Genomic DNA, 15,087 nt, shown 5'->3' with positions numbered 1-15,087 from the left:
CAAGTCGTTAACAGTTTCTGAAAATTATCTGCAGCAGTGCGGTGCTTCCTCAGTACTGCACGAATATGTCAGCCTGGGTTAGGTGCTCAAATCCCTGGAGTAGAGCTTCAGAAAGCTTTCAGAGCTTCGAAAGCTTGTGTGGCTTTTGCTACCAAATAAACCTGTTGGACTTTAACCTGGTGTTGTTAAACTTCTTACTGTAGAGCTTGAATCCATGAGTTTACAGTGCAATGGGTGACTCAGTGATGATTACCGAGGGCAGCAGCTTAGCACAATATTGTAGACACTTTGCTGCTGTGCCCCTGGGAACTGGCTGAAATTAACAAAACGTATTCCATGCTGAAGGTTTCCTAGTGACGAGAGAAATCAAGCTCTCATTTCATTGGACTGGATTGAACTTTAAACCCTGGATCTACATCTGTAGCCATATGTTCTTTATTAAAACTTTATCCGCTTTCAGACTAAATTAGATTTTAACTTAAAGACTAGTCAGCTGTTTAGAAATATAAAGAAAGGTAAGTTTGTATAAAGAAAATATATTTCTTGGTGTTTCCCATAACTGTGCATAATATTCCAGCAATTTCCAAGTTTAATATCCACACAATTACCTAATCACCATTTTTACTGGATAGACACCGATTCCCAGTCTCTTTTCCTTTGGGATAACATAAGAAATTCTGCCACTGCTGTTTGTAATATCAGTGTCAAAATAAACCCACTCCCCTGTAGGAGGTTGAGTCATAACATGAATATCCACCTGTCAAAAGAAAATAAAGAGGAAAATTACACTAAGCGGAAATTGCATAATAAATATTCCAAGCAACCAGTGAATTCAATCCAATATCATCCATCTCTGACAAAATAGGTTTCACCAAGATGCCACAGACAAATTCATGTTAATCTTTAAGGAATTTACTGGCCTTGCATACTCAGCTATCTGGTTATCAGTGGCAGTAACCCAGATTCCTCAATGGGCAGCAGAAGGTGAGATCATTACACAGAGGATCAGACGGAGCTGGTAATCCCCTCCACAACCAATCATTTAACAAACTTAAAACATCCTAAACATGGTTTCCATTACAGAAAGGTTTTTGGAATAGCAGAGAGCTACAATCTGTGGGAAGAGTTTATTCAAAGAGTCCAGCTGATCTGAAGCAGGACCCCCTCAGACTGAGGGTGGGTTACATTGGAAATTACCACATTCTATTTCAAACGGCATAACATCCTTCCTTTTGAAAACCTTACATCGTAAGGCGCAGTCAATTCTCAGCAGCAGAAACAAAACTAGAAGCAAGATACTTAAGGAATCAAAGTAGATTTTGCCTCTGCAAGTCAGTCATTTTTGAATAAATCAGAATAATAAAAGACAAATGTTCTCTGTACACTTGAGACTAGATTTTTTTTAACACAGGCACACTCTCCTTTGAAGCAGTATTAGAAAGAGAATCCCTACAGTGCAGAAGGAGACCATTCAGCCCACCGAGTCTGCGCCGACCTCAATCCCACCCAGGCCCTATCCCCATAACCCCATGCATTTACCCTAGCTAGTCCCCCTGACACTAAGCAGCAGTTTAGCATGGCCAATCCACCTAACCAGCACATCTTTGAACTGTGGGGAAACTATTTACACTTGGATTGTTTGAAGGTTGGTTTCCTTTTTGCAACGTAGCTGGCATGATGAAAATAGGGGAGTAAATTAAATTTGATGAGTTACATCGAGAAAGTTAGACTAACAGAAAGTTTCAATTGCATTTCACCCAAGTCTGTATTTTTTTAATTCACTTGTGGGATATGGGTATGGCGAGAATACATTGCTCATCCTTATTTGCCCTCGAGGTGGTGTAGGTACATCCTCGTGCTGTTAGAGGGAAATTAAGTGGCTTTCTGGGTCAATTCAAGGGGAGTTAAAAATCCTATAGCTGTGGATCTGGAGTTTGGGACTTTTATCCAGTGGTTTAAGGGTCACCATTACGGAGACGAGTCCACCAACATTCCCATTCTGCTACCAAACCCTACAATAGCAGATCCTGAGATTAATCTTCTGTTATTTTGCTGCCATTGTTTAGCGGCAAGAACTGCTCGAGGGTGAAGGAGTTGTTCAGATGTAGAAATATGAAATGGTGGCATTGCGATTATGTTACAGGACTCGTAATCCAGATGCCCGGCTAAATAACCCACAGAGATAGGAGTTCAAATCCCAGCAGAGCAGCTGAGGAATTTAAATTTAGTTAATTAAATACAGATGGAATAAGAAGTTAATATCTGGATTGTTGCAAAACCCCAATTGGTTCTGTACAGTTGTTTAGGGAAGGAAATTGCTGTCCTTACCAGTTCTGACCTATATGTGACTCCAGACCCACACTAATGTGGTTGACTCTGAACTGCCCTCTAAATAATTCGAGCAAGCCACTCAGTTGTGTCGAATAATGTTATGAAAAACTATAATGCACTCCCTGATCTCTCTCCGCCTCTCCTCTAGTTAGTCTAGTTCATACAACATACTGTTCTTTCAGTATATAAAATCTTCCACTTAGTCTCTGTTGAATTTCATCTGTTGCACCTTGGATTAGTTCAACTTTTTCTCACTGCCCTTCTAATCTGTGAATCTGACCTATTTACATTTCTGCCTCCATGGCACCAATTTTAACTGTCTACGTATATTAAAATCTCATTATTAGTCTTTTTTGGATTTCAGCAATAATAATGGACCCAGCACCAATTCAGAAGGTGCCTCATTCAATTCAGACCCCGCCTAATCCTGACGTTACATTCCCATTTAATACATGGACTTTAGCAAGGCCTTTGACAAGGTACTGCATGGTAGGTTGTTGCATAAAGTTAAATCTCACGGGATCCAGGGTGAGGTATCTAAATGGATACAAAATTGGCTTCTTGACAGAAGCCAGAGGGTGGTTGCAGAGAGAGTTGTTTTTCAAACTGGAGGCCTGTGACCAGCGGTGTGCCTCAGGGATCAGTGCTGGGCCCACTGTTATTTGTCATTTATATTAATGATTTCGATGAGAATATAGGAGGCATGGTTAGTAAGTTTGCAGATGACACCAAGATTGGTGGCATGGTGGACAGTGAAGAAAGTTATCTCCAATTGCAACGGGATCTTGATCAATTGGGCCAGTGGGCTGACGAATAGCAGATGGAGTTTAATTTAGACAAATGCGAGGTGATGCATTTTGGTAGATTGAACCAGGGCAGGACTTACTCAGTTAATAGAACATAGAACATAGAACATTACAGCGCAGAACAGGCCCTTCGGCCCACGATGTTGCACCGACCAGTTAAAAAAAAAAAAACTGTGACCCTCCAACCTAAACCAATTTCTTTTCGTCCATGAACCTATCTACGGATCTCTTAAACGCCCCCAAACTAGGCGCATTTACTACTGATGCTGGCAGGGCATTCCAATCCCTCACCACCCTCTGGGTAAAGAACCTACCCCTGACATCGGTTCTATAACTACCCCCCCTCAATTTAAAGCCATGCCCCCTCGTGCTGGATTTCTCCATCAGAGGGAAAAGGCTATCACTATCCACCCTATCTAAACCTCTAATCATCTTATATGTTTCAATAAGATCCCCTCTTAGCCGCCGCCTTTCCAGCGAAAACAATCCCAAATCCCTCAGCCTCTCCTCATAGGATCTCCCCTCCATACCAGGCAACATCCTGGTAAACCTCCTCTGCACCCTCTCCAAAGCCTCCACATCCTTCCTGTAATGTGGGGACCAGAACTGCACACAGTACTCCAAGTGCGGCCGCACCAGAGTTGTGTACAGTTGCAACATAACGCTACGACTCCTAAATTCAATCCCCCTACCAATAAACGCCAAGACACCATATGCCTTCTTAACAACCTTATCTACTTGATTCCCAACTTTCAGGGATCTATGCACACATATACCTAGATCCCTCTGCTCCTCCACACTATTCAAAGTCCTCCCGTTAGCCCTATACTCAACACATCTGTTATTCCTACCAAAGTGAATTACCTCACACTTCTCCGCATTAAACTCCATCCGCCACCTCTCGGCCCAACTTTGCAACCTGTCTAAGTCTTCCTGCAAACTACGACACCCTTCCTCACTGTCTACCACATCACCGACTTTGGTGTCATCAGCAAATTTGCTAATCCACCCAACTATACCCTCATCCAGATCATTAATAAATATTACAAACAGCAGTGGCCCCAAAACAGATCCCTGAGGTACACCACTTGTAACCGCACTCCATGATGAATATTTACTATCAACCACCACCCTCTGTTTCCTATCCGCTAGCCAATTCCTGATCCAATTTCCTAGATCACCCCCAATCCCATACATCTGCATTTTCTGCAGAAGCCTACCATGGTGAACCTTATCAAACGCCTTACTAAAATCCATATATACCACGTCCACTGCCCTGCCCCCATCCACCTCCTTGGTCACTTTCTCAAAAAACTCAATAAGGTTAGTAAGGCACGACCTACCTGCCACAAAACCATGCTGACTATCACCTATCAATTCATTACTCTCCAAATAACTATAAATCCTATCCCTATTAATAGTTGGGCATTGGGGAGAGTTACAGAACAAAGAGATCTAGGGATACATGTTCATAGCTCCTTGAAAGTGGAGTCACAGGTGGACAGAGTAGTGAAGAAGGTATTCGGCATGCTTGGTTTCATCGGTCAGAACATTGAATACAGGAGTTGGGACATCTTGTTGAAGCTGTACAAGACATTGGTAAGGCCACACTTGGAATACTGTGTGCAATTCTGGTCACCCTATTATAGAAAGAATATTATTAAACTAGAAAGAGTGCAGAAAAGATTTACTAGGATGCTACCGGGACTTGATCGATTTGAGTTATAAGGAGAGGCTGAATAGACTGGGACTTTTTTCTCTGGAGCGTAGGAGGCTGAGGGGTGATCTTATAGAGGTCTATAAAATAATGAGGGGCATAGACAAGGTAGATAGTCAATATCTTTTCCCAAAGGTAGGGGAGTCTAAAACTAGAGGGCATAAGGTGAGAGAGGAGAGACACAAAAGTGTCCAGAGGGGCAATCTTTTCACACAGAGGGTGTGTGGAACAAGCTGCCAGAGGTAGTAGTAGAGGTGGGTACAATTTTATCTTTTAAAAAGCATTTAGATAGTTGCATGGGTACGATGGGTATAGAGGGATATGGGCCAAATGCGGGCAATTGGGATTAGCTTAGGGGTTTTATAAAAAAAAGGGCGGCATGGACAAGTTGGGCCGAAGGGCCTGTTTCCATGCTGTAAACCTCTATGACCCATTTGCTCTGAGTGGAATTGGAAGCAGGTTTTTAAAAAACCTGCACAACTGAGGCGACTCTTATCAGTTAATCAGTTTGTGGCTTTGTGTTTGTAATGGATTTGACACAAACTGTGCTGATTGCCACAACACACAAGACCCAGGGAACACCCAAGTTCGGAATTTGAGTGTTGGCAGGTACTTTGAGCATGACAAAGAACCACTGTGATATAATCAGCTACGCAGACACAGACTGGATTCTATAGCCTGTGTGTGTAGAAGGGCAACTGAACGTGAATTGTGTAAGAATAATAAACCAATTGCATTGTGGTTATTTCATAGAATCATAAAATCCTACATTGCAGAGGAGGCCATTCGGCCCATCAAGTCTGCACAGAACACAATCCCACCCCAGGTCCTAGCCCCATGCATGTACCCTACCTACTCCCCCTGAGGGGCTGTTAGTATTGACTTGCAGTATTGGGAAAGAGCGCACAGATTTGCTGTCCTGTCATACACACACACACATACACACATTCACCTAAGTGAACATATGATTGTTTTCCTCCAGGAGGGACAGTACAGCTACCAAGCACAGCATCCCATTCATATATCTGACAAACAGTAAAACAAATGCCCAGTAAAGAGTTGCAATAATAACATCTCCAGCCCAACCAACCCACAGTGAGGAGGAAATACTTGCTTGCGATGTCACAGACCCACTTTCTGGAATTTCTCAACATCCAACAAGAGCTTTCATGCTGCCCGTGTTACACAAAGGAACTGAATACCTGAACCATACCTAAAAGGGTGATGACTGAGACACAGTACATCAACACATGGCAAACAGCACAGTATAAAAACAACTGGCCATTTAAACCCAAGTGTCAGTGCGGGGAATGTTGAGTGCAAAATCCCTCTCTAACTCACAACAGGGCTTCATGATTGGCTGTTGGGTTTACTGGCCCTGCTATCTAGTAAAGGAAAGGAATTGTACAATTTTACAACACAAAGTCAGGTCACTTGGCCTACTGCCTCTGCACTGGCTCCCTGAAAGAGCTAATAATCCCGTCTCTTTGTACTGTTTAAAACGGTTATTTTTCACATTTTACCTACTTCTCTATTACAACCTCTTATAGATTCTGCATCCAGCACTATTGCTTATAGAGTTTTTCGTGTTCAAACAGCACGCGATCAGCATGAGAAATTTCACCTTTTCTCCAGTTAGTGTGACCATATCCAAAGGGCCATACATAAATCTCCCAGTCAGTGTCTGAGGACCATCTTCCGTCACAATAACGTCACTCACTCGGTGATTTGCTGTAACATTCTGCATGAAATGGCAAAAGGGAAATTGAACTTGCATACCAGCTGTCAAGTTAACTGAAAGAAATAATTGAAGTAGATCAGACACTCCACATATCCTAAATTAATAACAATATTTTCATACCCTTATTTTAACCTGTGTCCTTTTCCGAAGCCACTTTTCCCGTGGTTTTGAAGGACTGAATACAGAAACCTCTTTCCCATCCAGTTCCAGAACACTCGCATTTTCATGTCTCATAACCTATATGTACATAGTTATATATTATTAATTATTACCTTGCAGTACAACAGTGACTCAATTCAAAAGTAAAATGATTGTAAAGTGCTTTGGGACATCCCGAGGTTTGATAGACACTCGATAAATACAATCTTTCTTCTGACGATAGGTCATTAACCTGAAATGTTAAATATTTAGTAGTGGATGAGGTGGAGGGGTGTTGTAGGCTGCAAAGAGACATAGATAGGATGCAAAGCTGGGCTGAAAAATGGCAAATGGAGTTTAACCCTGATAAATGTGAGGTGATTCATTTTGGTAGGACTAATTTAAATGTGGATTACAGGGTCAAAGGTAGGGTTCTGAAGACTGTGGAGGAACAGAGAGATCTTGGGGTCCATATCCACAGATCTCTAAAGGTTGCCACTCAAGTGGATAGAGCTGTGAAGAAGGCATATAGTGTGTTAGCTTTTATTAACAGGGGATTGGAGTTTAAGAGCCGTGGGGTTATGCTGCAACTATACAGGACCTTGGTGAGACCGCATTTGGAATATTGCGTGCAGTTCTGGTCACCTCACTATAAGAAGGATGTGGAAGCGCTGGAAAGAGTGCAGAGGAGATTTACCAGGATGCTGCCTGGTTTGGAGTGTCGGTCTTATGAGGAAAGGTTGAGGGAGCTGGGGCTGTTCTCTCTGGAGCGGAGGAGATTGAGGGGAGACTTAATAGAGGTTTATAAAATGATGAAGGGGATAGATCGAGTGAACGTTCAAAGACTATTTCCTCGGGTGGATGGAGCTATTACGAGGGGGCATAACTATAGGGTTCATGGTGGGAGATATAGGAAGGATATCAGAGGTAGGTTCTTCACGCAGAGAGTGGTTGGGGTGTGGAATGGACTGCCTGCAGTGATAGTGGAGTCAGACACTTTAGGAACATTTAAGCGGTTATTGGATAGGCACATGGAGCACACCAGGATGGTAGGGAGTGGGATAGCTTGATCTTGGTTTCAGATGAAGGTCGGCACAACATCGTGGGCCGAAGGGCCTGTTCTGTGCTGTACTGTTCTATGTTCTATTTCTCTGCCCACAGACGCTGCCAGACCTCGCTGAGTTTATCCAGCATTTTCTGTTTTTATTTCAGATTTTCCTTCTATTAATCCTTCATCGTCTTCCCACCATAATTCTACTGTGAGAATTCAATTACTTTTTAAATTGTGATGGAAGGTTAAATTGCAGCAGTATCTATGCTAAATTAAAATGGTAACAGGAAAATTTCACAGATTGTTAACTTGTTTTCAAGGCAACAGGCTTGACTCAGTGATATCACTATCACCAGTAAGTCAAAAACCCATGGATTGAATTCATACTCCAGCGACTTGAGTACGTAACCCAGGCTGACACCCACAGTGCACTACTGAGAAATTGCTGCTCTGTCAGAGGCACTGACATTTGGATGAGTGTGAAATGGAGGCCTATCTGGCCTCTTGGGTGGCTGTGATAGATGCCTTGGCACTACTCTAAGAACATGGGAGTTCCCCTGGTGCCTGGGCAACACTTACGTCTCAACTAACATCAAAACAAACAATCTAATAATTTATCACACTGCTGATTGTGGGATCTTGCCATGTCACAAACTGACTGCCGTGTTTCCCACGAGTGACTACGCTTTAGAAGTATTTCAGTATAAAGTGTTTGGGACTTGCTGAGATTGTGAAAGTTGCGATTGTAATTTTCTGGGTAACTTCTTTGTGATTTACCTGTCGTAGCAGAAAGGAGACGACGTCCGTTGACTCCCAGTAACTTGCATGAAATAGATGGGGCAAGGCTACAGTTGGAAAAGCTGTCAGGGCGTCCGGGCAGTAGAGAGCATAATCAATCCTCTTAGTACCCCACCACCTTGTTGCAACTAAAACAAAAAAGAATCTAATTAGACTTTTTAAAAATGGCTGAGAAGAATTTAGTGAGCAGTTTGAAGGTGAAGGTGCTGATGTGTCTGATGCTTTTTATTATTAAGGTGAAGAGTTGTGTGAAATGAATCAATCCTGTTCCTGTCGCGAGATCTTCACATGTGGAACAAATTTCATTCAAAAGTCAAAATAAACCACAGCTGCAATGTAATTTTATTAAAGAATAAGTCAGCCTGAAACTGGTGCAGAGATAGTAATACCCAAGCTGTAGTTTCCTACAAGTGACGAGGTAGATTTGTCAGCAGGCTCTGTTCAAGTGCTTGAAGTAATGCTATCAAATTCCTCTCGACTGCATTTTAACAGCTGAATCCGATGGTGTAGAAGGGAATTAAAATGCAGCCCAGTAAGAATATGGACACAATCAACACCGACTGGAAACCCTACCCCAGCAAGTGGTTGCCAAAACCTCATTTAGAAGAAATTTGACAGCAATTCTTAGAAAGTGATTTGAGTTTCTGGTGACTCCCGTTGACGTGGAGATGCTGGCGTTGGACTCCCATTGAAACAGGACTTCTACTGATCTCAGTCCATCACCCACATACGTATCCATTGTGTAAGAAAATAAAGGTTCAAATTACACTGTATATTTGTGTTAAAGACCAATTTTAATACTAAGTTAGCAGTTCTTTTTGCGGGAAAAAGGAAAATAAATTTATCTAGGGGAGGGGTTATAAGCGAGGATGGATCTAAAAGCTACGTTAGAACTAGATTTGGTTCTACGATCCCAATACCTGTCTGGATGTCCACCTCTGAGACTCTGTGTTGTGTTGGACTCTGTTTTTCAGCAGAATTCACACAATTCTGCTTCAGCTTTTGTTTGTTCTGACTCTGTGACAGCTTGGGTTTGGACTGTTTATAGTCCTTACAGAAAGTACATTTTGAAAGGGCTTTGTTGTAGGGGACATGTTTGAACAAGAAAGCCAACCTTTTGCAATTGTTTGGTTGATATTTTTGCTCTGAGAAATGAAAGTAAAACAAAATTCACATTACACAATACACCAATCAATACCAAAGACTTTGCTTTCTAATTCTAATAACATTTAAAATGTATTTGTTTAATTTATGACAGGATCCTGTCATGGGGTTTGCTGTGCTTTTATAATTCATGCTTTCTTCTTGAACTGTTCTCTTCAGCATGAATGCAACTTTAGCTTCCTGGAGTTCTGATAACACTAGTGGGGGGAGGTGGGAGCAGTGACATTAGGGACATTAGGACAGACATCAATTCCAGCTTTCCCTATTCACTTTTCCTTCTTTTCCCACAGTACTCCTGGCTTAGAATGAACAAGCTCACCTCAGCCACTGGCCAACAGACCCACCTGGCTTCCATGTTGGGAATTAAGCATTCCGATTTCTGGGCCCTTATAACCTGAGAACTTATGATATAAGCTTAAAACAGCTTAGTATTGAAGTTAGTACAGGTCAAGTATCCTTTAACCATAAATCCAATAACCGGACACATCCAAAAGCTGCATTGTTTTTGCACCGCGTCGATCTTTAGCACGGGAGGTCCCTGACCCGAGTCGCTATTACTGAGCAGACATGAACCTCGCTGACCACTCCCGACCTTTAACATGGGAAGTCTAATTGTTTCCACTGTTTACCTTGTGATTTTTGTGGTGAACACATCAAATAGACTATCAGACACCCTTATGGTTAACAATGGGAGTCACAGAATCATAGAGGTTTACAGCATGGAAACAGGCCCTTTGGCCCAACTTGTCCATGCCACCCACTTCTTACCACTAAGATAGTCCCAATTGCCCGCATTTGGCCCATATCCCTTTATACCCATCTTACCCATGTAACAATCTAAATGCTTTTTAAAAGACAAAATTGTACCCACCTCTATTATTACCTCTAACAGCTCATTCCAGACACTCGCCACCCTCTGTGAGAAAAAATTGTCTCTCTGGACCCTTTTGTATCTCTCCCCTCTCACCTTCAACCTATGCCCTCTAGTTTTAGACTCCCCTATCTTTGGGAAAATATGTTGACTATCTATCTTATCTATGCCCCTCATTATTTTATAGACCTCTATAACATCACCCTTAAGCCTCCTACGCTCCAGGAAAAAAGGTCCCAGTCTATCCAGCCTCTCCTTATAACTCAAACCATCAAGTCCCGGTAGCATCTTAGTAAATCTTTTCTACACTCTTTCCAGTTTAATAATATCCTTTCTATAATAGGGTGACCAGAACTGTACACAATATTCCAAGTGTTGCTTTACCAATGTCTTGTACAACTTCAACAAGACGTCCCAACTCCTGTATTCAATGTTCTGATCAATGAAACCAAGCATACCGAATGCCTTCTTCACCACCCTGAGCATCTGTGATTCCACTTTCAAGGAGCTATGAACCTGTACCCCTAGATCTCTTTGTTCTGTAACTCTCTCCAACACCCTACCATTAACTGAGTAAGTCTTGCCTTGGTTCAATCTACCCAAATGCATCACCTCGCATTTATCTAAATTAAATTCCATCTGCCATTTATTAGCCCACTGGCCCAATTGATCAAGATCCCGTTGCAATCCTAGATAACCTTCTTCACTGTCCACAATGCCACCAATCTTGGTGTCATCTGCACACTTACTAACCATGCTTACTAAATTCTCATCCAAATCATTATTATAAATGACAAATAACAGTGGACCCAGCATTGATCCCTGCACACCACTGGTCACAGGCCTCCAGTTTGAAAAACAACTCTACAACCACTCTCTGTTCTGTCAAGCCAATTTTGTATTCATTTGGCTACCTCACCCTGGATCCCGTGATGCAACCTTATGCAACAACCTACCATGCGGTACCTTGTCAAAGGGGAAAGGAAACGCAAGCATAATTTAATTTTCAATTGTTAAGAAAGTAGATTTATTGCAGAAACGTGACCGTGGTGTATCTGAGAGGCAATTGAGTGAGGGGTATGGGGTGCGTATCACCACATATACCATTTAAAGTAACAGAAAGGGGGTCACTGTTTAAAAATAATGGGTTGCTCATTTAATACAGAGATGAGGAAAACCTTTGCTCTCAGAGCGTTGCGAGTATTTGGAATTCTCTTCCTCAAAAGGCAGTAGAGGCAGAGTCTTTGAACATCTTTAAGGCAGAGCTAGATAGATTCTCGATAAGCAAGGGGGTGAATGGTTATCCGAGGAGGCAGAAACATGGGCTGGAACTTTCCAGCCATTCACGCCAGCGGGATTCTCCAGTCCCGCTGCAGTGAATGGAGATTTAGCTGAGAGCCAAATTCTCCATCCTTGTTTGCCGCAGTAAGGGGGCGTGAACGGCTGGAAAACTCATGGCCATGGATTGAGGTTAAAAATCAGGTCAGCCACGATCTTACTGAACGGTGGAGACAGCTCGAGGGGCCGAGTGGCCCACTCCCACTCCTCATTTGTATGTTCAGATAAAGCAAATTATTGACATTTTATATTGTAAGTGATTCACAAAAGTTATTGAATAACAGGAAGACTTCACATCGGTTGGAAGATTCTGAACAAGATGGTGTTGAGATGCAGTGGATTTGTCAGCGCAGGAGTGAAAGGCTGACTGACCCATTGAATGTGCAGCAAGGTCTAACACAAAGAACTGAAGCTTGTGAATACACCACTGGCTGATGCAGAAATTCAGCAATGTCATGGTATCAAATCTGTGGAAGTTTGTGGTGATAAAGTATCTTTTTCTATTCATGGGATGTGGGCATCGCTGGCTGGGCCAACATTTACTGCCCAGCCCTAATTGCCCTTGAACCGAGTGGCATATTTGGGCATTGAAGAGTCAACCATGTGGAGTCACATGTAAGACAGAGAGGTAGGTTAGGACGGCAGATAAAGGACGTCAGTAACCCAGATGAGGTTTTACAATTTAATGGTTTCATTGACAGATTTTTTATTGAATTCAAATTTCACCACCTGCCATGGTGGGATTCGAACCCGGAATCCCAGAGCATTACCCTGGGTCTCTGGATTACTAATCCAGTGACAATACCACTGTGCCACCAACCCCCCAGACCGTGCTGCTGCTGAAAAACGTGTCGATGAGTTTGCTCTGCTAATTTCAGATGAAAGCCTTTCACCTGAACAAGTTTACACTGCTGACCAATCGAGTCTGTTCTGGTGATCAGTCCCTAGGAAAATGCTAGCAGCAGCTGAGGAGAGTGCACCAATGGGTGTTAAGGGTGCTCAGGATAGGTTGACTGTCTTTGGTTGTGCCAATGTGACTGGGGCACTCAAATAGAAATTGGCTGTAATCGGGAAGAGCAAATGTCCCAGGTGTTTCAAGGGTGTTTAGACATTACCTGCTCATTACTTAGTCAATAAGAGAGCTTGGGTAACCAGCGACATGGTTTCTAATTGGTTTCATAACCACTTTTTTTGATTTGATTTATTATTGTCACATGTATTAACATACAGTGAAAAGTATTGTTTCTTGCGCGCTATACAGACAAAGCATACCGTTCATAGAGAAGGAAACGAGAGAGTGCAGAATGTAGTGTCACAGTCATAGCTAGGGTGTAAAGAAAGATCAACTTAATGCAAGGTAAGTCCGTTCAAAGGTCTGACAGCAGCAGGGAAGAAGCTGTTCTTGAGTCGGTTGGTACGTGACCTCAGACTTTTGTATCTTTTTCCCGACGGAAGAAGGTGGAAGAGAGAATGTCCGGGGTGCGTGGGGTCATTAATTATGCTGGCTGCTTTGCTGAGGCAGTGGGAAGTGTAGACAGAGTCAATGGATGGGAGGCTGGTTTGCGTGATGGATTGGGCTACATTCACGACCTTTTGTAGTTCCTTGCGGTCTTGGGCAGAGCAGGGGCCATACCAAGCTGTGATACAACCAGAAAGAATGCTTTCTATGGTGCATCTGTAAAAGTTGGTGAGAGTCGTAGCTGACATGCCAAATTTCCTTAGTCTTCTGAGAAAGTAGAGGCGTTGGTGGGCTCTCTTAACTATAGTGTTGGCATGGGGGGACCAGGACTGGTGGTTGTTGATCTGGACACCTAAAAACTTGAAGCTCTCGACCCTTTCTACTTCGTCCCCATTGATGTAGACAGGGGCATGTTCTCCTTTATGCTTCCTGAAGTCAATGACAATCTCCTTCGTTTTGTTGACATTGAGCGAGAGATTATTGTTGCCGCACCAGTTCACCAGATTCTCTATCTCTTTCCTGTACTCTGTCTCATCATTGATTGAGATCCGACCCACTACCAAAGGCACGTGTGCACCGTGGACCGGAAGGAAACTGGAAAATCATGTTTCTCCTGGACAATTGCTCAGCATTTGCCCCAGCTGAACTGTGGGTGAAGAACAAAGTTTTTACTGTTTACTTTCCCCCCAGTGTAATGTCATTAATTTAGCTGATGGATCAAGGCCCCCTCCAGTCCACGAACCATAAAGAATCTTTCTTAAATAATATGATAAGTGCTGTGAATCGAGGTCTGGGGCTGGAAAACATCCAAAAAGAGTTTATGCTTAAGGACGGAATCTACTCCTCAGCTAACACCTGGTGCCTCATCAATAAATGGAGACATTACCTTTAGCTCAGAACAATGAAGACAATAGCTTTTCCTGTGAACAAGGAATGAGTCTGGTATCCCAGTTCTTTGAGAAAGTAAAATGTATATTAATGGAATGTGTGAATGTGCTGGGAGTTGAAGATATCGAGGAAGTGTTTAACATTGTGCATTCGTACACTGACGGGAGATTGCAGAAATGCTGTTACGTCAAGATCAACTTGATAAAAACAGTGATGACAAGGATGACATAGTGAATCTGACAGAGAAAGTGCCCACAGATGATCTTATGAAGATGTGTGATGGGTTGATAGATGTACACAAACGTGCATAATGTCAGTCTATAAAATAAAAGGCAGAGTTATAAAACATAAACCAATGTTGATGAGGCAGTTGAAGCTGGAAGAACTATTTAAGAATGCTTCTCAGGAGAGTACTTTGACACTCTGAATCCTTTCAGTTGAAGGATTAAGATTTGTATCCAAATCAATAATCAATCATAAACCAATTTTTAAACAAAGAACTGAAAATTTAAAAATGATCTGTTCTGATGAATGCGATGGGATTGCAAAATAATTTAACAATCTGTTCTGCAATTATTGCACCTTCAGGGCTTTTAGAAATCCTTAATGCCTCTCACTGTAGATGCTTCAGATACAAAACAGCTGGTAAAATGTTTCCCGCTCCTAATGTGGCAATGTTGTTTGTGTTCTGCTTTATTGCTGAAATGTGGAGATCACAAAGATGTAGAGAAGTGAAATGAGGCTGTAAGCATTTTAGATATTGCCACGCCAAACGTAAAGCCACA

At 42.4% G+C, this 15,087-nt stretch overlaps 1 protein-coding gene across 3 annotated transcripts in view; it reads right to left on the bottom strand.

The window, feature by feature from the left end:
* The window catches only part of pitpnm2 (phosphatidylinositol transfer protein, membrane-associated 2), a 167,289-nt gene that overhangs the window by 11,614 nt on the left and 140,588 nt on the right, over positions 1-15,087 (bottom strand). For all 3 annotated transcript variants that reach the window (XM_078227109.1, XM_078227111.1, XM_078227110.1), the window contains 4 exons: positions 8,562-8,710; positions 6,716-6,832; positions 6,479-6,595; positions 609-757 (listed from right to left, as the gene is read on the bottom strand). In XM_078227109.1, the coding sequence (XP_078083235.1) occupies positions 609-757; positions 6,479-6,595; positions 6,716-6,832; positions 8,562-8,710 (532 nt within the window). The remainder of the gene's footprint in view (positions 1-608; positions 758-6,478; positions 6,596-6,715; positions 6,833-8,561; positions 8,711-15,087) is intronic.

Source organism: Mustelus asterias, chromosome 13, assembly GCF_964213995.1.
Source record: "Mustelus asterias chromosome 13, sMusAst1.hap1.1, whole genome shotgun sequence".
Taxonomy (NCBI): Eukaryota; Metazoa; Chordata; class Chondrichthyes; order Carcharhiniformes; family Triakidae; genus Mustelus; species Mustelus asterias.
The sequence above is the reverse complement of the archived record's forward strand: the minus strand, read 5'-3'. Positions and strand labels throughout refer to the sequence as shown.